The 23,560-nt window shown below is 49.2% G+C and overlaps 3 protein-coding genes across 6 annotated transcripts in view; 1 reads left to right on the forward strand and 2 right to left on the reverse strand.

The window, feature by feature from the left end:
* The window catches only part of TTLL9 (tubulin tyrosine ligase like 9), a 54,491-nt gene extending 48,892 nt beyond the window's left edge, over positions 1–5,599 (reverse strand). For 3 of the 4 annotated variants that reach the window (XM_049869779.1, XM_049869782.1, XM_049869780.1), the window contains exons 1-2: positions 5,511–5,599; positions 1,164–1,207 (exon numbers count right to left, since the gene is read on the reverse strand). In XM_049869779.1, the coding sequence (XP_049725736.1) occupies positions 1,164–1,207; positions 5,511–5,525 (59 nt within the window). In that variant the 5' untranslated portion in view covers positions 5,526–5,599. The remainder of the gene's footprint in view (positions 1–1,163; positions 1,208–5,510) is intronic. The other variant, XM_049869781.1, reaches the window with a different exon arrangement.
* LOC126067687 (small ubiquitin-related modifier 2-like) lies at positions 3,396–3,681 on the reverse strand. The gene is made up of 2 exons (XM_049869804.1): positions 3,535–3,681; positions 3,396–3,464 (listed from the first exon to the last, which is right to left on the reverse strand). The coding sequence occupies exons 1-2, from the start codon at positions 3,679–3,681 to the stop codon at positions 3,396–3,398; spliced, it is 216 nt and encodes a 71-aa protein (XP_049725761.1).
* A 7,865-nt stretch (positions 5,600–13,464) lies between the features above and the next one.
* LOC126067679 (dual specificity protein phosphatase 15) lies at positions 13,465–23,290 on the forward strand. The gene is made up of 7 exons (XM_049869791.1): positions 13,465–13,855; positions 14,617–14,650; positions 16,985–17,067; positions 19,162–19,211; positions 20,207–20,281; positions 21,673–21,844; positions 22,775–23,290. The coding sequence occupies exons 1-7, from the start codon at positions 13,835–13,837 to the stop codon at positions 23,045–23,047; spliced, it is 708 nt and encodes a 235-aa protein (XP_049725748.1). The 5' UTR covers positions 13,465–13,834; the 3' UTR covers positions 23,048–23,290.
* Positions 23,291–23,560: the final 270 nt, after the last annotated feature.

Below are 23,560 nucleotides of genomic sequence, written 5' to 3' on the forward strand. Positions count from 1 at the left end.
TTACCAGAGACAGACAGGGACAGAAATAATGATAAAAGTATCAATCCACCAAGAAGACATAGCAATATTAAGTGTGTATGTACCAAAAAACAGAGCTACGAAATACGTAAAGTAAAAACTGATAAAACTGAAAGGAGAATTAGACAAATTAACAATTATAGTTGGAGACGGCAACACCCCTCTCTCAATAATTGATAGAATGAAACAGAAAATCAGCAGGACACAGAAGAATTCAAGAATGCCTTCAACCAATAGGATGGAATTGATATTTACAGACCTATCCACCCAACAATAGCAGATTACATATTCTTTTCAAGGACCCATGGAACATATGCCAAAATAGACTATATCCTGGCCCACAAAACAAGCCTTAACAAATTTAAGAGAATTGAAATGATAGAGAATGTGATGTGACTCCACAGTGGAGTCAAGCTAGAAATCAGTACCAGAAAGTTAAGAGGAAAATCTCTACACTCTTGGAAATTAAATAACACGTTTCTAAATAATCCATGTGTCCAGGAGTAAGTTTCAAGGGAAATTTTTAAAAAATACATTGAAATGAATGAAAATACAACATACCAAAATATTTGCTATGGTGTATGCAATGTAAACTACCTCCTCTGACTGCCCACACAATCTTCAGTAAAGTCTACATTGTTTGCTCCTGCTTTTGTGCAAGTGGGTTCTTGTTTGGAGAATCCCAAGAGGTTATTGATACAGAGTGAAGCAGAGGATCAGGGCACAGATGACATTCAAGTCATCACATGGTTGTTGAAGGAGGCATGAAAGCATAGTTAGACACAATGTGAGCCCTGGAATTCAACTAGCTCTGCTACTAGTTGGTTGAGCAAGTTACACTCTGAGCTTCTTCCTCATCTGTAAAATGGACACAGTAACAATATCTACCTCCAAGGGTTTTTGGTGAGGATTCAGTGAGATAGGATTCAGGGGCTGGCACATGGTAAGTGCTTAATAATAATAATTTTTTAAAGTATTATTGTTTTACATTTATATTAATATATTTATTATTAGTATATAAATTATCATTATTGAAGTAAGAAGGTACAGAGGGATGGAGGAAAGGAAAAAAGGAAGAAAAAAGAAAGGAGGAAGGGAGGAAGGCGGGAAATTCTGTTTATTGGACTGGGCAGGGGACCACTCACCGCTCTTTTCCCTTTGACAATCCATGGCCCTTGTAAATTTGATTCTGCAATGAAAAAAGGAAATTAAGCTCCTGCTTAAATAACTTTATATTCACATTTCCCCTGTGTCTTAGTACCTAGTGCAGCTGTAACGGAAATACCACAAGTGGGTAGATTTAAAGAACAGAATTTATTTTCTCAGAGTTCTGGAGGCTAAGAGTCCAAATCAGGGTCTTGGCCATGTTGATTCCTTCCTTTTAGGGACCCCTGGTATTTCTTGGTTCCTTGGCAATCCTCACATGGAATCTGGGCATGCTTCTATATCCACTCTGCTTTTTTTTTTTTTTTTTTCATTTTAAACAAGAAGTTTATTAAAACAGCAGGTAGCTTGACTTGAAGGGAAAACTATCTAGGATTCATTTATTTTAGAGTGATTTATCTCTACTTAGAGACAGATAAGCAACGTCACGATGAACGGAGAAAAGATGGAGGTTGTCAAGGATTTCATTTTCCTTGGATTCACAATCAACACCCATGGAAGCAGCAGTCAAGAAATCAAAAGATGCATTGAATTGGGCAAATGGGCTGCAAAAGACCTCTTTAAAGTGTTGAAAAGCAAAGATGTCACTTTGAGAACTAAGGTGCACCTGATCCAAGCCATGGTGTTTTCAGTCGCCTCATATAAGAAAGCTGGACAATGAATAAGGAAGACTGAAGAAGAATTGATGCCTTTGAATTTTGGTGTTGGTGAAGAATAACGAATATACCATGGACTGCCAAAAGGATGAACAAATCTGTCTTGAAAAAAGAACCATTAGAATGCTCCTTAGAAGCAAGGATGGCAAGACTACATCTCACATACTTTGGACATGTTATCAGGAGGGATTGTAACCAATCGCCAATCTGACACAAAGGGTCCTTGTCTTTTCCAGAGTAAGAATACACGTGAAAGACACTGTATCTTCAGCAAGCTTTATTTTGCTTGAATCAAGCAAAATGAGTCAGTGGGGGACTAAGCCTCTCCAAAAGGCTGACTCAAGAAGAGAAGCAAGGCTAAGGCTTATATGGGTTCAGTGGCGACAAGAGAGTAATGAATATTTAGTGGGCTTCTTTCAAGGGGTAGGTACTTCTCAGAATGGCAGTTCATGTTAATTAGGTTGTGCAAGCATCTGGAATCCAAGATGGAACCTACTGATATTCACGATGGACTCCTCTTGGTAGCCCTTGGCATCACTTATTATGGGATATAGCGCAAGTCCACTGATCTTTGGCACTACACCGCCATCTTTGGAGGGCTAAGGAAGGTTAAACAGAGATCATACTTTGTTTTTCTGCACATGCAGGAACCTGTAGAGGGGGAAGGGACTAGAAAAACACTAAGGAGACAGTAATTCAAGGGGTTGTTTCAACCTTATCTCATATTGACAGGAAGTGCTTCCTATTTGCCCAACTTCTAGTTGGTAATCTTTTAACAGCTCTTTTGTTCCACCACCACAGTTAACTCTATCTGTCTAAGGATCAGTCACTGGAGAACGACACCATGCTTGGTGACAGGGTCAGCTCAGTGGAAAAAGAGGAAGACCCTCAATGAGATGGATTGACACAGTGACTGCAACAATGGCCACAAGTATATGAACAATTGTGAGGATGGTGCAGGATTGGGCAGTATTTTGTTCTGTTGTTCTTGGGGTCGCTAGGAGTTGGAATCGACTCGAAGGCACCTGGTAACAACAACAACAAAGACAGATTGCCCTATACGTAACAGCTATGTACAAAGAAGGTATAAAATTGTCCTTGGCTTTACAATGATAAATGAAAAAACATTAAAATTCTCCAATTAAACAAGGTATGCAAGGCTTTTTATGTCACTGTCTTTTGTTAAACAATTAAGAGCAAAATATACAGGTAAGAGCTATACAGGTTAGAATATACAGGTAAGAGCTGAGAGAGCATGCCACTAATGGAGAAAGTGGGTATTTTCACAGAACCAGGATTTTTTCCCATTCCGTCGCCACTTGATGTCCATCGAAACATACCATTGGCCATTTAGTTAAAAAAAAAAAAATGCAATACGCTTCTGCACATAAACCAGTTACTTTATGGACAATAAAGGAATGGGGGAGGGGAAAATGAAAGACTAGAGAAAACTATACTGTAGTAGGATGTGGTGGAACCAAATTGTGGTTTTCTAATTGAGAACGTATTCTTGGTCTGTAGGAACAGAGTTCTGGAGTACAGTAGCAGGCTCCCTTTTTAGAAGACACTTCCTGTCTGCTGCCAGAATACATCAGTTGTATCCTCATCCTCCATTTCCAACTGTGCAAGTGTATGTTTCTTTGATTGGCTGCCCATCAAATCGGAATCTGATCTGCCTCTTTGACAAACCCTGTCATTCACAATAGGTTTTTGTTAATTTACTAAGTGGTGTATGCCTCTTAATCTTAAACTGCACCACAGAACCATCCTGCCCTGCCACCTTCAAATTAATATGATCGTTGTTCTCAGTCTTGACTTCTTCCTTGAGTTTTTCGTCTGCCATGGTGAGCTCCAGAATTTCCTCAGCTGCCACTTCACAAAAGAGGTACCAGGTCCGCAGGGAACAAGCACACCAGCAGCACCGGGTGTGGCAGAAGAAGGGGGCGGCAGTGGTGGGGGAGGGAGAGGGTGTGCACATGTCAAGCGCTCCCTCCCAGCCTTCTTCTAATCTGCTCTTTTTATGATTCAGAAGTGAATAGACTGAGAACCCACCCTACTGGGGTATGATCTAATTAACGTAACAGAGAAAACCTTCCCAAACAAGATTATATCCACAGGTATAGGAGTTAGAATTCCAATAATCCATACACTGGGGGAACACCCTGGGTCATTTGAAAGAAACCACAAAGTCCCAAATCAATATGTAGGTGATGTTTGTCTCCCTCTCCAACAACATGCATTAAAAAAAAAAAAAGTATAGCGTCACAAAAAAGCAATCCACTGTTTTCATGGCAATATGGGCCTGCCATGCCTGGTATTCACCGTATAGGCTGATATCCATCTGTGCATCCCTCAGCAGCCTGCAGTTTGTCCCTCCCTTCAAAGGAATAAGTCAGGTTGATTGGAAGTGGATATTTCAGTAGATGTTTATTTTCTGTTTTTATAATACAATTTAAGGAAGTAATTTAAAACAAAAAACCAAGCCCGTTGCCATCGAGTAGATTCCAACTGGTATCGACCCTATAGGACAGAGTAGAACTGCCCAGTAAGGTTTCCAAGGAGTGCCTGCTGGATTTGAACTGCCAACCTTTGGGTTAACAGCCACAGCTCTTAACCACTATGCCACCAGGGTTTCCAAAGAAGTAATATAAATTGTCCAAATCTGTGCGTTTAGAGTATTAATTTATTAAAAAATTGAGAACTGGATCATGAACAGCATAGAGATAGTTAAGATGGAGAGAAGAATAGATTCAACAGAAATTCAAAGGAGGCCTTATTGGATGTAGGCTGTGAGGAAGATGAGGGAGTCAAGGAGGAGTCCCAGGTTCTTGGCTTGAGCATCTGGTGGGTGGTTTAACATAGTCATTCATCAAACATCTACGGAGCGCCCGCTGTTTGTCAGCTCTGTACTGGGCACTGGGGCTAAATGGAAGGACAAGTCATGCTGGATCCATGCCCTCAAGGAGCTGCATAGTCTAGTAGGGGAGACAAACGCTAAACAAATAATCACAAGAATAATGAATTGTGGTACAAAGGTGAAGCTCAGAGCACTCTAAGAGCAGATAAACTCATTTTTCGTTGGACGTGGGAGTTAAAGAATCGGAGGTGCCGTTCATGACAGATGGAACACAAGTAAGAAGCAGGTTGGAGTGGGGGAGCTGGATTCTAGAGTAATTTATTTCCCTTCTTTGGGTCTCATTTTTCACACTCTTGAAATGGAGAAGTCGGCCTGTGGATTCCTAGAGGACAGAGGCTTGTCTGATTCACCTCAGTGTTCCCATTGTCCAGCGCTGGGCTAGGCTTGGCAAGGGGACTAGTGTTTTTTGGATGGATGGTCAGATAAATGGGCGGGAGACAGGATGAATGAATCTCTAAAGGCTTTCCAGGTCAGGAAATCAGAAATTCTGAGTTTACCCCGGGGTCACAGAAACCGCCTGGTCCAGCTTAAAATCCCGGAGTTTTGTAAATTTCCCGCCAGCAGGCCCCTTTAGGGACACTCGCAGCAGTTCCGGCGGCGCGCGGCATGTCGGGACTTGTAGTCTTTACTCTGTGTCCGTCGTTGTTCTTCTCAACCCAAATCCCTCCACAAGGACCCCCCAGTTTCAGACCCCCTCAGCGGCTTCCCTCCTCTCTAGAGGCGACGAAAGCATCTGGATTAGGTGCCATTCCTACCTTCGGTCGCGACATAATAAGACCTCTGCCAGGGCCCGATCAAAACCGCCGCTGTGCCCAGTGCAAAGCTGTGCGTCCCGTTGCCAAGGCGACGGGGGGGGGGTGCCCAGATCCGCAGCCCTGATTGGATGAGCCGAGGACACGCCCCCAGCACAGTGCGCAGGCTCCCGCCCTGCGTCACAGTAGGTGTTTTGGGTGTCCCAGCGCCTTGCTTTCTCAACCGCTTTGGTTTTCTTCTCCCGAGCCCTCCACTCCGCGACCGCCAAGGGCCGGTAACCGCCGCAGACACTGCCCAGAGCCACTTCCAGCTGCATCTCGCTTGACCTCAGAGCGCTGCGTCGGAAAGGTTGTCAAATTTTGGTAAATGCAATGGTACTAAGTTTCCTTACCTAGTCCCTCTGTAAGTCATCTGGTCAGTTGACCAGTCTGTAATGTGGCCAATCAGTCACTTTTCTTTCCCCCAGTCTCACTAATTCTTAAGCACCAACTGTATGCCAGAACTCACCTGAACAGCTGCACCAGTCTCCTGACCAGTCTACTAGTATCCACCCTTGCCCTGTCCATTCCAATCCATTCTCTGCACTGCAGCCAGGAGAGCTCTTTAAAACACAAATCCTCTCGTGTCTCTCCCCCACATGTAACGTTTCATGGCTCCTTATCACTGTTAAGATAAGAACTGGATGGAATTCCTCACCTTGACCAGCAAGGCCCTGAATGGTCTGGTGCCTGAGGACTTTGCCAGCCTCATTTCTCCACTGTTTGCCCCCTGCTTTTCCCATTCCAGCCTCTGACCTTCCTTCAGTTATTGGTTTGACCCTTATACCCGCACACACCTCACCCACTCACATACACACACATACCTCAAGGTCTGTCAAACCCTTGAAGTTCTCTTTGCTGGTGGCTCTTTTCACCCCCTCTGCCCAGATCATTTTACTTGGATCCACAATCAACACCCATGGAAGCAGCAGCCAAGAAATCAAAAGACACATTGCATTGGGTAAATCTGCTGCAAAGGACCTCTTCAAAGTGTTGAAGAGCAAAGATGTCACCCTGAAGACTAAGGTGCGCCTGATCCAAGCCATGGTATTTTCAGTCACATCATATGCATGTGAAAGCTGGACAGTGAATAAGGAAGACCAAAGAAGAGTTGATGCCTTTGAATTGTGGTGTTGGCGAAGAGTATTGAATATACCATGGGCTGCCAAAAGAACGAACAAATCTGTCTTGGAAGAAGTGCAGCCAGAATGCGTCTTACATACTTTGGACATGTTGTCAGGAGGGATCAGTCCCTGGAGAAGGACATCATGCTTGACAGAGTACAGGGTCAGCAGAAAAGAGGAAGACCCTCAACGAGGTGGATTGACACAGTGGCTGCAACAATGAGCTCAAGCATAACGATTGTAAGGATGGCTCAAGACTGGGCAGTGTTTGGTTCTGTTGTGCATAGGGTCGCTGTGAGTCGGAACCTATTTGATGGCACCTAACAACAACAAAGCCCAGATCTCAGTTTGCATTTCATGTCATTTCACTTCATTTCTCTGACCACTTCTCTAAACAGGTTCCTTTGTTCTGGGCAGTGTTTTGAACCAATTCGTTCTGGTTCAAACCCCATATATACTGACTCAGAATCTACATTTTAACAAGATTCCCAGGTGATTCTTATGTATTGCCTTAGTCATCTAGTGCTGCTATAACAGAAATACCACGAGTGGATGGGTTTAACAAACAGAAGTTTATTCTCTCATAGTCTTGTAGGCTAAATCCAAATTCAGGGTGTCAACTCCAGGGGAAGGCTTTCTTTCTCTGTCAACTCTGGAGGAAGGTCTTTGTCATCAATCTTCCCCTGGACTAGGAGTGTCACGCAGGAACCCTAGGTCCAAAGGACACGTTCTGCTCCCGGTGCTGCTTCCTTGGTGGTATGAGATCCCCTACTCTCTGCTCCCTTCTGTTTCCCTTTATCTCTTCTAAGATAAAAGGTGGTGCAGGCTACACCCCAGGGAAACTCCCTTTACATTGGGTCAGGGATATGACCTGAGCAAGGGTGTTACATCCCAGCCTAATCCTCTTCAGCATAATCCAGATCTTGCCTCATTGACCACAGGCAGAGATGAGGATTTACAGCATATACAAAAATCAATCACAAAATGGAGGACAACCACACAATACTGGCAGTCACGGCCTAGCCAAGTTGACAGATATTTTGGGGGACACAATTCAATCCATGACATGTATAATAAATTTTAAGAACCACTGTTCTACTAGCGGGTTTTCAGGATTGGTCCCTAACTAGCAGTATTAGCATCGCCTGGGAACTTGTTAGATATGCAAATTCTCAGCAGGGGTTTGAACCAGAATGAACTGGTTTGAAGCCCTGGTTTGAAGTTCAGTGTCCCCTTCCATAAGCACCAAGAAGGCAAAGACCAAATTTGTTTTTCTTTTCCACTGTGTCCCCAGAGCGTAGCAAAGTTCCTGGCACTTGGCAGATGGTCAATAATGTTTATTGAATGAATAGACAAGTAGGACACATTAATTAGATGGTTACCCAAATGTATAGTTACAATCTATGAAACAAAAACACAAGAAGCAATTACATTATCTAACAGGGGAATCTGACCTAATCTGGTAGAAAACCTGAACAGACTAATATCATTTAATGAATACCAAAATCCGCTGCCGTCGAGTCGATTCTGACTCATAGCAACCTTATAGGACAGAGCAGAACTGCCCCACAGTTTCTGAGGAGCACCTGGAGGATTTGAACTGCCAACCCTTTGGTTAGCAGCCCTAGCACTTAACCACTACACCACCAGGGTTTCCCTTTAATGAATAAATAGGAACACTAATTATTTCAAGCTAGGTTTCCCAAAAAGCAAGCTTTGAAATAGAGATTAATGTGCAGAAGGCTTAATAGGGAGTGCTCTTAGGAGCATTGCCTGTGCAAGAAATGGAAAGAAAGTAAGATTGAGCAGAACCTGGGCTGGGATGCAACCTCAACGAAGGCTGTAGCCGACCCCACTGGGGAGTGTAAGATGGGCTGGCCTTTTATATCCGCCATTGGACCTGTTACTGGATACAGATGCCTCTGAGCAGGTGATATAACCTTAGTGAGACAGCTCCCTTCAGCAAGGGCAATTCTTAAAGAGGGCTGACAGCGGACAGCCCTCTCAGCGGGTGGGGTAACAAATCCTTCGGTCCTAAAGGAGGATCTGGACAGAGCCTCACAGAGTCCTCTTGGCTACACAAAACTTCCCTCTGAAAGTGACAACAGGTCCAGGTGATAATTGAGGCAAGTCTTCCAAATCTTCAAAGAGCAGAGTTCTGTGCAATAGAATAGAATAGAAAATGAGGAAAACAGATCCGGCTCATTTATTTGCAGGGTTTTAGTATAAGCTCGATGCTAAAACCTAGCAAGGATGGTATGTGTGTTAGGCTGAATAATGGCACCCCAAAAATGCCCACGTCCTAATCCTCAGAACCTGTGAATATGTTGCCTTACTTGTAAAAGGAACTTTGCAGATGTGATTAAATTAAGAATTTGAGATGGGGAGATTTTCCTGGGTTATCCAGGTGGGCTTGTGGAATCACAACGGTCTTTATAAAATGGAGGCAGAAGGTCAGAGAGAGGAGAAGGTGCTACACACCTGGCTTGGAAGATGGAGGAAGGGGCCATGGGAGGCCTCTACAGAAGCTAGAAGAAACAAGGAATGGGTCCTATCCCTGAGCCTCCAGAAGGAGCCAGCCATACCAACAGTTTGGTTTTAGCCCCTTCTGGTAGGCTGAATAATGATCCCCAAGATATCCAAGTTCTAATCCCTGGAACCTGTGAATATTAGCTTATGTGCCAAAATTGACTGTGCAGATATGAGTAGATTAAGGATCCTGAGATGGGGAGATTATCCTGGATTATCCGGGTGAGCCCTAAATGCAATCACAAGTATCCTTATACAAAGGAGGTAGAAGGAGGTTTGACGACAGACAGAGACAGAAAGAAATGCAAAGACAGAAGCAAGATGCTACACTGCTGGCTCTGAAGATGATGGCAGTGGCCACAGCCAAGGAATGTAGCTCTGGAAGCTGAGAAAGGCAAGGAAACAGATTCTCCCCTAGACCTTCCAGAGGGAGCATGGCCCTGGCAACACCTTGATTTCAGCCCAGGGAAAATGATTTCAAACTTACGACCTCCAAAACTGTAAGAGAATGTGTGTGTGTGTTATTGTACTTTAGATGAAGGTTTACAGAACAAACTAGTTTCTCATTAAATAGTACACATATTGTTTTACGACATTGGTTAACAACCCGATGACATGTCAACACTCTCTCAACCTTGGACTCCCTATTATCAGCTTTGTGTCCCCTCCTGCCTTCTAGTCCTTGCCCATGGGCTGGTGTGCCCCTTTAGTCTCGTTTTGTTTCATGGGCTTGTCCAATCTTCGGATGAAGGGTGAGCCTCAGAAGTGATTTCATTACTGAGGTGAAAAGCTGTCTGGGGGCCATGTTATCAGGGCTTCTCCAGTCCGTCAGGCCAGCAAGTCTGGTCTTTGTTTTTGAGTAAGAATTTTGTTCTGCATTTTTCTCCAGCTCTGTCTGGGACTATCTGTTGTGGTGTGTGTTGTTTTAAACTACCAAGTTTGTGGTAATTTGTTACAGCAGCCATAGGAAACTAATACACCCCCAAGACTCATTTCAGACTTCTGACCTACAGAGCTGGAAGAAAATAAAGTGCTGTTTTAAGCCATCCATGAGGTGGAGCATCCCAGAAAACTCAAGTCAGATGTCTTTGGTGCAATTTTCCGTGTATACCTTGGTGCCCAATAAACATTTGTTGAATGGATGAATAACCTTGCTTTTGTTTCTGTGGCTCAGAGTGATTTTCAAGGCAAGGAAACTGGGAGTCATCCTAGAATTCCTTCCTTTCCCCCACATCCAGTCTATCTGCATCCTGACTGCTGTGTTACCAAAATATTACTATAAGCTGAGTCTGGTCCCTTCCTTCCAGTGTCTCGGCTTCCACTCTGCCACAGTAGCCTCCTCACTGGCCTCTTGGCTTTGCCCCTCTAATCCACACTCCAGACAGGGCCAAAGTGATTGACTTAAAATGTTAATCAGATGAGATGGCTTCCCCGGTTAAATTGTCCCATTGGCTTTCCATCACATGGAGAAGAAAAACTTAAACTCCCATCCGTGATCCTGCACACTGGGCTCCCCACTCTCCTCTTTGGCTTCATCTCTTACCAACTCCCCTTGGTTTCCTCCCTCCCCTCCAGTCCCAGAGGCTCTTCACAAAGGCCAAGTTTTTCCCACTCCAGGGCCTTTGCCCGTGCTATTCCTTCTACCAGAAATGCTCTCTTCACTCTTTAAAAGCTGGCTCCTTTTTATACGTCAGACCTATTCAGAGAGATTCTCTCTACCCTTCCTCCAAGGCCCCATTTGTTTCCTGCATAGGAGACTGTGACGATTTGTAAATAGTCCATTGTTTGTCCGTTGCTCATTCTGTCTGCGTCTCCTTCTAGACCTGAGTTGTCCAACACAGTGCTACTAGCCACTTATGACTATTAAGCACTTGGAATGTGGCTAGTCTGAATTAAGATGTACTAACTTGTTGCTATCCAGTCAATTCTGACTCATAGTGACACTATAGGTGTAGAGCTGCCCCATAGAGTTTCCAAGGAGCGGCTGGTGGGTTTAAACTGCCAGCCTTTTGGTTAGCAGCTGAGCTCTTAACCACTGTGCCACCAGGGCTCCATGAGATGTGCTACAAGTGTAATATACAGCCTGGATATCAAAGACTTAATGCAATTAAAAGGATGTAAAAGATCTCATTAATAATTCTTAAGTATTGATTACATGTTGAAATGATAATATTTTGGATGTGTTGTGTTAATTGAAAGCAAAGATGTCACCTTGAAGACTTAGGTATGCCTGACCCAAGCCATGGTATTTTCAGTCCCATCATATGTATGTGAAAGCTGGACAATGAGTAAGGAAGACCGAAGAAGAATTGACACCTTTGAATGTGGTGTTGGTGAAGAATATTGAATATACCATGGACTGCCAAAAGAACGAACAAGTCTGTCTTAGAAGAAGTGCAACCAGAATGCTCCTTAGAGGCAAGGATGGGAAGACTGCATCTTACATACTTTGGACATGTCAGGAGGGATCAGTCCCTGGAGAAGGGCATCATGCTTGGCAAAGTACAGGGTCAGCAGAAAAGAGGAAGACCCACAACAAGGTGGATTGACACCGTGGCTGCAATGATGAGCTCAAGCATAGCACCTACCAACAACAACATTGTGTTAAATAAAAATATTAACAGTGAATGATTTTTACTTTTTTAATGTATCTACCAGAAAATTTTAAATTACATGTGAGACTCCCATTATATTTCTGTTGGGCAGTGCTGGTCTAGACTGTAAGCCAACAAAGGCAGGGACCATTTCCTACCTTGCTTGTCTGTTGTTGTGTCCCTGATGCCTAGCACATAGTAGGTGCTCAGTATTTATTGAGTAATGTGGTTTTTATGAGCAACCTGGGCATAGAGACAGCTGAAACAGGCAGTTCCATGTACACTATGAACTTAAGAAAGGAAGAAACATGAAAGAGACCATTTTCATTTTCTCCAGTCACTACATTTCAAACAGGCTCTGTCCACTCTCCCTGTCCCGCTCTGTACTGACATTTGCCCCACAATCACCTACTACTAGAGACGGGAAAGTACGGGCTCATGGAGTGTGGTGGAGGGGTAGGGGTGATGGGGAAAGGTCAGGGATGATGGGGGGGTGATGAACAGAAGGGTTGGGGGTTAATGGAGGGGTGGAGGTGATGGAGCTGTGGGAGGTGATGGAGGAGTGGGGGATGATGGAGGAGTAGAGTGATGGAGGTGTGGGAGGTGATGAAGGGTTGGGGTGATGGAGGGATAGGAAGTGAGGAGTGGGGAGTGAGGGAGGGGTGGGAGTGATGGAGGGGCAGGGGATGATGGAGGGTTGGGAGGTGATAGAGATGCGGGGATAATGGCTGGAGGAGCAGAGCTGGTTCAGCTGCTCTGTTTCAATCCTATAGGAGGTACTGGTCACAATTATTTAACGTTCTTCAGCTTTGGTCATAGTAGCTGGAAATGGCTTACCTCAACATCCTGAGATATACAGATGGGGTAGCTGGGGCCCCAAGGGGACTTGCCCAGGATCACCCAGCAAGTCAGAGATGGAATGGGGCCTCAAACCTTGGTCTCCAGACTTACCTTTCAGGACTTTTGCCTCTAACTACATCCTGTTATAGTCTCCTTTACTGCAAGGGACCCAGGTGACTGGAGACCTCCCACAGCTGCCCACTATCCGCCCCCCCCCCCACACATTTACCTCTGTTTCCTTGGGGCCCCTAAGAACATACATGCCTGGCCCCAGAAGAGCTGACCCAGATGGCACTATCCTCATAGGGGCCAAACTGGATGGAAAGAAGAGAGAGAGAAATGGATGGATAGGTGCGTGGGTGTGTGGGGGTGTGGATGAATGGATAGATGGATGGATGGGTGAATTGGAGGGTGGGAGGACTGATGGTGGATGAGTGGTGGAGGAGGATGCTGGCTGATTGGTAGGATGACTGCATGGGTTGGGAGGAGAGTGGTTGGTGACAGAAGGGAGGAATCACTCATTTTTCTCGTCTGAGAAACAGAATCTGAAGAGCAGAAGGCCCTTAGTGATTAAAGTCCCGCCCCCCTCCCCCCTCAAGTTTTTGCTAGAAAACCAAGCTCAGAGAAACTGGGCGCCTTGTCCCAGGGTCCGCAGGGCGGTCCAGGCTGAGCCGGAACTGGGATCCGAGTCTCCGGGAGCCCCCCGGGGGCCCCCTCCCCCTCCCCCTCCCCCCCGGGGCTCTTTCCGTCCTCCAGCCCACCCGCCCCACCCACGCCTGACAGTGCCAGGGTGGGAGGAGCGCCCCCGCCCCCACCTCCGGAGGTGGCGGCCCCACGCGGCCCCAACAAGCTGCCGTTGTCCCGCGGGCCGTGGGCCCGGCACACTGGGGCTTTGTCCGGCCCCCTGCCGCGACCCACGGGCCCCCACATGACCGAGGGGTAGGAGGAGCCTGTGGCGGCGGTGGCGGCGGCGGCGGCGGCGGCAGCGGCGGCTCCACCATTATTCCTCTCCGTGGCCCAGGGTCGGCGGGCAGTGGCGGCGGCGGCGGCGGCTGGGCAGAGCTGGCCAGGGCCGCGGACGCCGGGCCCCCGGGTCCTCGCCAGGCTGCAGGCGCCGGGCCTGGGCCATCAGGGCAGCTGTGACCCGAGCGCTTTCCGGGCGGCGAGCTGGGGGTGCGCCCGGACCCCCGCCCCGGGGATCATGGGGAATGGCATGACCAAGGTAGGGGGCGGGGACCGCGCAGCCCTCACCTGGCCGCCCCCCGCCGCGCGGCGGCGCCCCGGCTCTGGCTCAGTCTATCTGCCCGCCTCTGACCTTCTAGGTCTCACTCGGCTCTCCGTGACTCTGAGACCCCAGCTCTTTGTATCCCTCTGTGCCTTTATCCTTCTCTCACTTTGTTCTCTCCTGTCTCTCTGTGACTATCTCTTACTATGTCTGTGTCTCTCTGTCACTCCCAGACTGTGTGTCTCTCTGTGAATCTGAGTCTCTGTCTCCCTTGTTTCTGTGTGAGTCTGGACTCTCTCCCTGGTGCTTTTTCTCCATCTCTCCCTGTCTCTGAGACCCTCCTTCACCTCTGCATGTCCCTTCACCTGTACCTGCCTTCCTGTCTCCCTCCAACTCAGGATTCCCTGCCACCCCCTTGGCAAGTCCACCTCTCTCCTCACTCCTGTCTTTCTGTTCCTCCTACCCTCTCCCCCAGCTCTTGCTGTCCCTCCCTCCCTCCCTCCCTCCCTCCTTTTCCCATCTCACCCCTACTCAAGCTGGCCTCCCCTGGTGCCCTCCCTGTGGTTGATCTGTTCCCCTCCTGCCTCCCCAGAGGCCCAGACCCCTCTCACAGAGGGCCCAGGCCGCGTGATGGGGAGGGGGTTCCTTAGAGTCTTGACACCCTTCATTGGACAGAGAGGGGCTGTGGGCCCTCAGTTGACAGGGGTGGGAAGAGGGAGCAGCCCCTGCCTCGCTGACCCCCTGCCTGTCTCCTGTAGGTACTTCCTGGACTCTACCTCGGAAACTTCATTGGTGAGCACTGCCCACTCTGTCCCAAGGCCATGGCACTCGCCCTGTCCCAGGCCTGTGTCCACCATTCAGGCTCTGGCCCACGCACCTTAGACACGCTCAGGAATGGGGCCGGGGACAGGGAAGTGACTCCAGGCTGGGACGGGGAAAGGGCTTGTGGAGGACTCAGGAGTGTGTGGGCAGGCAGCAGGGGGACGGTTCCCCACCTGAAGGGACAGGGAGGGAGCATCACAGGGGCCTGACACTGCCATTTCTGCCCCTCCCCCACCAATGTTACCTTAAGCGGTCAAAGGACAAAGCAAAGGGCTCAGGACCTGAGCTGTGGACTCACTCTGGACCTCAGCCTCCCCTCAGCACCAGGCCCTGAGGTTCTGGATTGAGGTCTATTTGGGGGTGCCACTTCTAGCTGTGAATCTAGGATCCCTTCATCCTCCCTAGAGAAGGGGCCTCTGAAGGCTGGGGCTGGGCCCTCTCGTAAGCAGGGTCCTGAGCACTGACCCCATCACCCACCAGAAGAGCCCCTGAGATAAGCAGCTGGGTAGCCTTGTGCTTGAGGTGGTGATTGACCCTACAGGCCTGCTCGTGAACCTTTTTCACTCTGCATGCTCTCACCCATTCTCCTTACGAGCATCAGTTAGGTGGGCACAGATGGCCAGACACCCCACCCCTGCCCTCAAGGAGCTTCCAATCTGGCAATGAGAAGACAAATCTAAGCACAGACCTTGGGGCATAGGGAAAAAAACACTCTTAAGAGATGGGCTGGTCAGGGGCTTGGAGGCCCCGAGGTGGGAAAAGCCACTTTCATATGGGGAGTCAGAGAAAGCTTCAGAGAGGAAGGGGCATTTGAGCTGGACCTGGAAGGGTGGGGCAGGGCCTTCCCCATTCACCCCCACCCCTGCTGGGCTTACGTGTCTGGTCTCATAAATCCTGGTCCCTTCCTTCCTGGGAGCCACCTCAGCAGTCGTACCGCACTGACTTCTGTATTTGGCTAATAAGGTCTGAACCTCCTTAAGTGTGCAAGCCCGTGAGGGAAGGGGCCATGAGGCTGACTTCACACCCCTGGTGCCCAGCCAAAAAAAAAAAAAAGGCTATACATAATAAAAAACCCATCGCCATCGAGTCAATTCTGATTCATAGCGACCCTACAGGACACAGCAGAACTGCTCCATAGGGTTTCCAGGGAGTACCTAGGCTCTTGGTAAATGTTTGCTGAATGAGGAAGTGGACATAAGAAGATAACCTAAAAAAAAAAAAAAAAAAACCTCAACCTAAACCTATTGCTGTCAAGTTGATTCTGACTCATAGCAACCCTATAGGACAAAGTAGAACTGCTCCATAGGGTTTCCAAGGAGCAACTGGTGGATTTGAACTGGCGACCTTTTGGTTAGCAGCCTGAGCTCTTAACCACTGCAGCACCAGGGATCCCTATAGAGGTGGAAAAATATTATTTATTCCAATTATAAAAGATCTGCATACACTGTAAATCCAGCCACTAGAGATGACCACTGTTAGCAGTGGCGGGTACAACCTTAGGTCATTTTTCAGATCTCCCTGTGGTTGTTGTTAGCTGCCATTGAGTCAGCCCCCAACTCGTGGCAACCCCACGTGTTACAAAGTGGAACTGCTCCATAGGGTTTTCTTGGCTGTAATCTTTACAGAGGAGCCTTGGTGGTGCAACAGTTAAGTACTCGGCTACTAACCAAAGGTTGGCAGTTCATACCCACCCCGTGCCTCTGTAGGAGAAAGACCTGGTGACCTGCTTCCGCAAAGACTATGGCCAAGAAAACCCTATGGGGCAGTTCTACTCCGTCAAATGGGGTTGCTATGAGTTGGAATCCGCTGGACAACACACAACAACCAACAGTATTTGGCTGCACAGTATTCTAAAATATGGTTATACCGTTATTCACCCAGGCCCTTTTGATGGACATTTAGATTGTTTCCCTTGTTGAAGGATTTCTAGTGTGTTTACTATTATAAGCTGTACTGCGGAAAACATCCATCCTTTACACACAGCTCTCCATGTGTGAGCAAACACTTCTGTAGACGAGATTCCTAGAAGTAGAATTGCTAGATCAGAGGCTATGCCAGGGAGAGGTGTTTTGGACGGCAACAGAAGCACTGGCAGGGTTGAGAGATGCAGGGCTGTGACTTGGGGGTGCCCCATCTTCAAGATTGAGGCCTAAGAGAGTGACAGGACATGTCATGCCAGGAGCAGGAGCTGGGGAAGGAGGATGAGCCCAGGTGGAGTGAGAGGGCAGGAAGGAAGCATTCTTGGCCATCAGCAACAAGCGGGTCACACCTGCCAGACTGGCTCCAGCATCCTGTTTCTTTCAGATGCCAAAGATCCCGATCAGCTGGGCCGGAATAAGATCACACACATCATCTCCATCCACGAGTCACCCCAGCCTCTGCTGCAGGTACTCCTTACCCCCACGCCAGGGGTGCAGACAGGTGGGGGGATGCAGACACCACAACACCCACTTCTCAAGCACCTGCTATGTGCCAGGCCCTGTGCTGGTGCCTTGACCCATGCTAATGCATTCGGACTCCGCCACTGGCCTGCTTTACATTACCGTCCTTATTTGTCACCTGAGGCCCAGAATGGTAAACTAACTCACCTGAGGTCGCACATCCAGGAAGTAGAGGAGCAGGGATGTGAACACAGGCCATCCATCTGGCCCAGAGGCCTCACACTGAACCTTGAAAAGCCCCCTATGTGGGCTTCCTATTGCCAAACCAGATGGATGATTCCAAATGGATGACTCTGGGCTGTGTGTTTTGCTGTGTGACCTTGGGCTGTGACTTCACCTCTCTGGCTTTGTCCCCTCAGTCCTGTCTGCCCCCAGGAGGCTGTTGTGAGGCTTCAGGTGGTCTGCGGGTGGCGAAGATGCTTTATACCTGAAAAGCATGGCTCACCCCAGAGGAGCTGGTCCTGAGAAAGGGGAGTCAGTCAGGTGTTATGACCCAAAGGAGGGAAGAGGTAAATCCAGACCACACGTGCTGGAGTCAGAAGGCCAGAGTTCACATCCTTACCACTATTCCCTCTGTAACCTTGGGCATGGGACTTCACCTCGCTAGGTCTCAGTTAGCTGATCTATAAAATGGGGATTTTATAATAGCACCTACCTCACGGAGTTGTTGAGTGATTGAAAATAACAGCCACATTGTAGGTACTCAACAAATTACAGCTTATATAATAATAAGGTTAATACTATTCTTACCCCATAAATAGAGTCCCTTCCTCCTGATCTATTAGAATGTATGTCATTCACTCTGACCATGAAGGGAAAGAACGGTGGCCAGGAAAGGGCTCTGGAGATCTGAGATCGAGACCATGCTATGCCACAGACTTGCTGTGTGACCTTGGGCAGAGCCCTTCCCCTCTCTGGGGTCAGTTTCCTCATGTGTCCTATGAGGGGGTCAGGTTTGATGATCTCTAAGAGCAACCCCATAATGATCTGTGATTTTCAGTTTCATCCAAAAAAGCAACTTCCAGGCCCATGGAGTCTGAGTTTGCTTTGTAGGGCAGTCTCGTTTGGGAGTGTTTGGGGTATGCAGTCACTACATTGCAGAGGGAAGGTTGTTGAGTCATGAATATATTTACTAATGAAATAACTGCCTACCAAATGGGTCCCTGCTCCAACAGCCCTCCCCTCTTCTCACAAGTGTCACTCCGTCCCCATCCATCCGTGAATTTACCAGTCAGAGCTTGATAACGCTGTGCAAACCCAAGGCCAAATGCGTTGGTGAAATTGCAAACCTTGCAAAAGATGCAGGATTTTGTGACCTTGAAGAGAGCACGTTCAAGAATGGCTGGACTCTGACACAAGGTCACTGACAAATGAAGACCTGGCCAGTGATGGGCCAGGCACCTGAAAAAAGGCATCTGAATATCAAAAAATTAAGGGAAGTCCTTGAGAAAAGCAATAAGGTCCTTGGATCATGGGAGCAAAAATGATCCTTAAGATCTTGTGTGAAAGGTAAACATGAAGCAAAGGATGTCATAGCAATTTTGTTGGAAAAATTACCAACACGTAGTTCATTCTCTGGTTACTCTAATAATTAATACATGATTTTTAACCACAGTTCATAAAATGTAAGCTTATTTTCATTTTTTTTTTTTTTTATCTTTCCAAGATAATCAAATCTGCTTTGCCCTATTTATGAAATTTTGATCCCATTTGGAGGGAAATCACTCTAAGTAGCCCTTTCCCAGCTATTAGGTAAAGGGGCTCTGGGTCCTTTTTATCAAGTCCTCATGCCCAAGTCACTTACAGGGTTAGGATATGTGGCATCTTAGAAGATTCTGGAATCACAGATGGCCAGAACTGGGAGGCCCTCAGAGATGGCATCTACCCTCTTTGGACAGACAGGAAATAGAGATCCAGAGAGGGGTGGGAGCTGGCCTGGGGTCACCAGGCACTTGGGCAGCTCAGGCCAGGGTGGGGGTGGGGGGCACGGGTAAGGGGCTTCCCCACCCCCTACTGCCTGAGTGTATTTTGTACTTGCAGGACATAACCTACCTTCGTATCCCAGTGGCTGATACCCCTGAGGTGCCCATGTAAGTTCCCCCAGATGGACAGAAAGCTGCCTCCTGTGGTGGTAGCTGGGGGGCGGGGGGAATGGTGTGGCATAAGGTGTTCTAAAGGAGACCAGAGAGAATATAGATCATCAAGCTGTCCTGGAGACCCAGCATGGGTGGTTACCCAGACCCAGGTTTGACTCTGTCTCAACTGTGTCCCTGTGGTGTGCCCCTGGCCAAGACTCTTAACCTCCCTGAGCCTCAATCTCCTCAGCTATGACATGGAGAAAGTATCCTGTCTCTTGAGGTCAGATGCACCAAGAGATTTGAAAGGGTTGGGCCCAGCCTATCCCTGGCCTCAGAATTAAGACATCTGGGCCCTAGCCAGGCTTTGCCATTTACTTGCTGTGTGACTTTGGACAAATCATTTCTCCTTTCTGAGCCTCTTCTGGTGAGATCAGCTTCAAGGGGGCTTTCAACGAGGAGAGGACATGAGTTGAGGATTTAGGACAAGGCCTGGTGTATAATAACATGGGCTCACAAAGTAGGATTTTTGTTGGTGTTATTAGCAACATCCTGTGCCTCCCAGCCTGGGTTGGCCCAGACAGACATTCCTGCCCCTTGGGAATCTTGCTCCCAGCCACTGTCATTGTTCCCAGGTGCTTTGATTGCAGACCCCAGAGGAGTGGGACTCTGTGTCTCCTCCAATCCATTCCCTTGAAAGGCCAAGATAAAGGCTCTATGAATATAGGATCCACCACACCCACTGGAGAGGTGGTCCTGCTCAGGTTGTTTAGGCTGCTGCTCCCTAGATGGCAGGATTTGCCATTACTGGCCTCTCACTACCTGAAATGCCGTTATTGCTTCACACACCTCTACCTCCTACTATAGTACTGGCCCCTATTCACTGCAGATGCTGGCTGACCTGAGGACTCCAGGGCTCTTTGTCCCCTGCCATCCCATAGGTGGGGACGGGGACAACTCCTAGGAGTTCTGTTCCCCTGTGCTCCCTACCCTATTACTTTCTTCTTTAGCAAAAAGCACTTCAAAGAATGTATCAACTTCATCCACTGTTGCCGCCTCAATGGGGGGAACTGCCTAGTGCACTGGTGAGTTGTGAGGGGAGCTGGAGGCGGTTGGGGGGAGAGGAAGTGGCTGCTATCCATCGCAAACACACTCATCCTACTGGGAAGGTAGAAACTGGAAGAGATCTTCTCCAGCCTGTCACAATGCCTGATAGCCTAACCTTCTCAAGGTAGAGCCCAAGCAGGGGCTCAAATCAGGACTCTGCCCCTTACCAGCTGCATAGCCATAGCCAAGTACTTGTTCCTCCCTGAGACTCAGTGTCCTCATCTGTAAAATGGGGGAAAGAATGATGCACTCACAGGGCTGTTGGGAGGAATAGGTGAGGTCATGCAGGTACCCCAGCACCCTCCAAAAGTTCTGACTGTCCCCCGTTCTCCTCCAGCCTTTGAGGTGATGGTGCAGGGCAGTGGGGAGCCCTAGGCTGGGAGACAGAACGTCTCAGTCTCCCCAGCTGCCCCTGGCCCAGGTGATGTCATTCACTCTATAACATCTCACTGAGCACCTGTCCTATACCAGGCTCAGGCTGCTCAGCCAGAGCCCCAGCCATGAGGCCAGCTCCCGAGGAACTGAACAATTAAAATGCCAGGTGGTAGGTGCTGTCCTCAAGGGCTGGATGGGGCAGAGGGCCCTTGGCCTCCCCCTCGAGCAACAACTCATGGTGCCCTCTGACTCCAAGCCCTTCCATGGCTCCCTGTCCCGCTCAGGGTAAAATCCAAACTCCACACCGTGGTCCACAGGCCTTGCGTTGTCTGACCCTTCCTCGCCTCTCCATTCTCATCTCCCACCCTCTTCGCCGCCATCCTCCACTCCAGCTGCACAGGCCTCCCTGTTCTTCACAGCCCTCATGGCTCCCACTTCAGGGTCTTTGCAGTGCCAGGACAGTCTTCACTGACTCTTACCCATCCATCAGGGCTCAGTTTGATATCGCCTTCTTGGAAACGCTTTTCCTAAACCTGCCCCTGTTCCCCCATCTAGATTAATACCCTTTCCTGTAGGATCTCCTAGCCCCCTAGCCTCTCCTGCAAGCACTGATCCTTGCCGGAAATTGCTTACCTGGTTAGTGTCTGTCTCCCCCACCATACTGTAAGCTCCAGCAGGACAGAGGCCATGTCTAGATTATTCCTCACTATATCGCCAGTACCTGAAAAACACCAGATGATCAAGAAGTGTTTGTTGAATGAATGAATGAAGTGATGTTCCCCAAGGCTATTAATGTGAGAATGCCAGGCGGAATACTCAGGTCAGAGGGAATGGCATGGACAATGGCCTGCAGGTGGGAAGAGAGATTCTGGGAGGTTCCTCATGGTTAGAGCTCCAGAGACGAGAGCAGGAGAGCTGAGGGGGGAATGGGGTGCCTGGGGGTGGGGCATGGAGGAGACTTGGGGCTTACCTGAAGCCTGGTGGGTGGTCCCAGTTTTGCAGGCATCTCCCGCAGCACCACCATTGTGACGGCATATGTGATGACTGTAACGGGGCTAGGCTGGCGTGATGTGCTTGAAGCCATCAAGGCCAATCGGCCCATCGCCAACCCCAACCCAGGCTTCAAGCAGCAGCTGGAGGAGTTTGGCTGGGGCAGTTCCCAGAAGGTAGGGGCTAGGGCAGGGGCTGGGCTGGGCCTGGGGTGGGAGACCCTGGAGTCTTTCCCCACTTGAGCTGAGCACCAGTTGGAAAGAATTGATCCTGTGCCTGGGACCTGGCAGAAGATAGTCCTGGAGTTGAAAACTCAGCTGGAGCTAATCCAGCCCCCAGGGGTACTTTGTTTGGACAGGCAGTTCTATTTATTTATTTGTTTATATTTGAATGCCTTTAGGCAAGACTGTGAGTCCTCCGGTATGACCAGGTCCCAGCACTGCCCATTACCTGCTTTGCTTGCCTGGAACCCCAAGGCATTCTAGTGTTTGACTCCTTTGGGGGGAACTTTCTCTGCCCTACCCCCAACCCAGGTCCATGATGAGGCCAAAGCCATTCCTTCCCTTTTGCCTACTGGGCAGATAGCACACGGAAATGTCAAAAACTGAGGCCTCCCGGGGACCGAGGAATGAGATAGGAATGAGAGAGGAAGCAGCAAAGGCTTATCAGCAAGGCTGCGGTCGGAAGGAGGCAGGCAGGAACGAGCCTATGTGGATAGAGTTGTTGAGGCCAGTGGATGTGAACACAGGGGATGCAGAGAAGGGGTTAATGTGGTCACCACTATGTAGGTGGGGGTCACTTTAGCAGGTTTGGAAGATGGGGCCTCAGAGGGTAAGGGGGTTCAGAGAGATGAAGGGGAAGTCAGGGAAGGAGTAGAAACTCAGAAAGGTGGCTAGGAGGATGCTCAGGAATGGGTGGAGCTTAGCGGGGCGTGGGAGAAGCCCCGAGGTTGTGAGAAATTGCGCAGGGAAGGGGAGGGTGGGCGCTGGATTTGTTTAGCCGGCCTGGCGCAGGGATCTGGGCTGGGTCGGGCTGGGCGGGCCGGCTGCCCTGACCCCCCCTGCGGCCAGGGGTTGACCCGCGCCCCACCGAACCCCGCACCCCAGCTTCGCCGGCAGCTGGAGGAGCGCTTCGGAGAGAGTCCTTTCCGGGACGAGGAAGAGATGCGTGCGCTGCTGCCGCTGTGCAAGCGCTGCCGTCAGGGCTCCGCCACCTCGGCCGCCTCCGTCGCGCCGCACTCCGGCACCTCCGAGGGAACCCTACAGCGCCTGGTGCCGCGGACGCCCCGGGAAACCCACCGGCCGCTGCCGCTGCTGGCGCGCGTCAAGCAGACTTTCTCTTGCCTCCCGCGGTGTCTGTCCCGCAAGGGGGGCAAGTGAGGAGCCCACCGCTCGTGGCTCCCCTCTTCCTCCCGACTGCTCCCCTTCGGGGTCTGTGTGGGCCTCCCACGGCCTCCAGGACGGGCCCAGTGCCTGTGGGAGCCCCGCGACAGCCTGAGCCCCATCCCGCCCCTGCCCGCTTGTCTGCGTCTGTAGTGTGTGTCCTTCATTCTGTGCGTCTCTGTGTTGGGCCGGCCTGCTGCAGCCACCTGGTGCCTTAGTCCTCGGGCTGGGGGAGGGGGCACCCGGGTCTCGACCCTTAGAGGCGGGGATGGAGGGTGAGGGTTGGGGAGGGTGAGGGCCCACCGGGCCTGGAGGATATTAAAGAGACACAAAAATGCCTGTCTGAGCCTCTCCTGGTTATTCAGCAAAAGCAGGGCAGCCGGACTCTGCCTGGTGCCAGGAGCCTGCAGGATGGGAGGGAGTCTAAAAACCACTGCTGATGAGTCCATTCTGACTCATGGTGACCCATGTGTTACAGACTAGACTCCGTGAGGTTTCCTTGGCTGTAAT

The sequence above is a fragment of the Elephas maximus genome, chromosome 25 (genome assembly GCF_024166365.1).
Source record: "Elephas maximus indicus isolate mEleMax1 chromosome 25, mEleMax1 primary haplotype, whole genome shotgun sequence".
In the NCBI taxonomy this organism is placed as follows: domain Eukaryota; kingdom Metazoa; phylum Chordata; class Mammalia; order Proboscidea; family Elephantidae; genus Elephas; species Elephas maximus.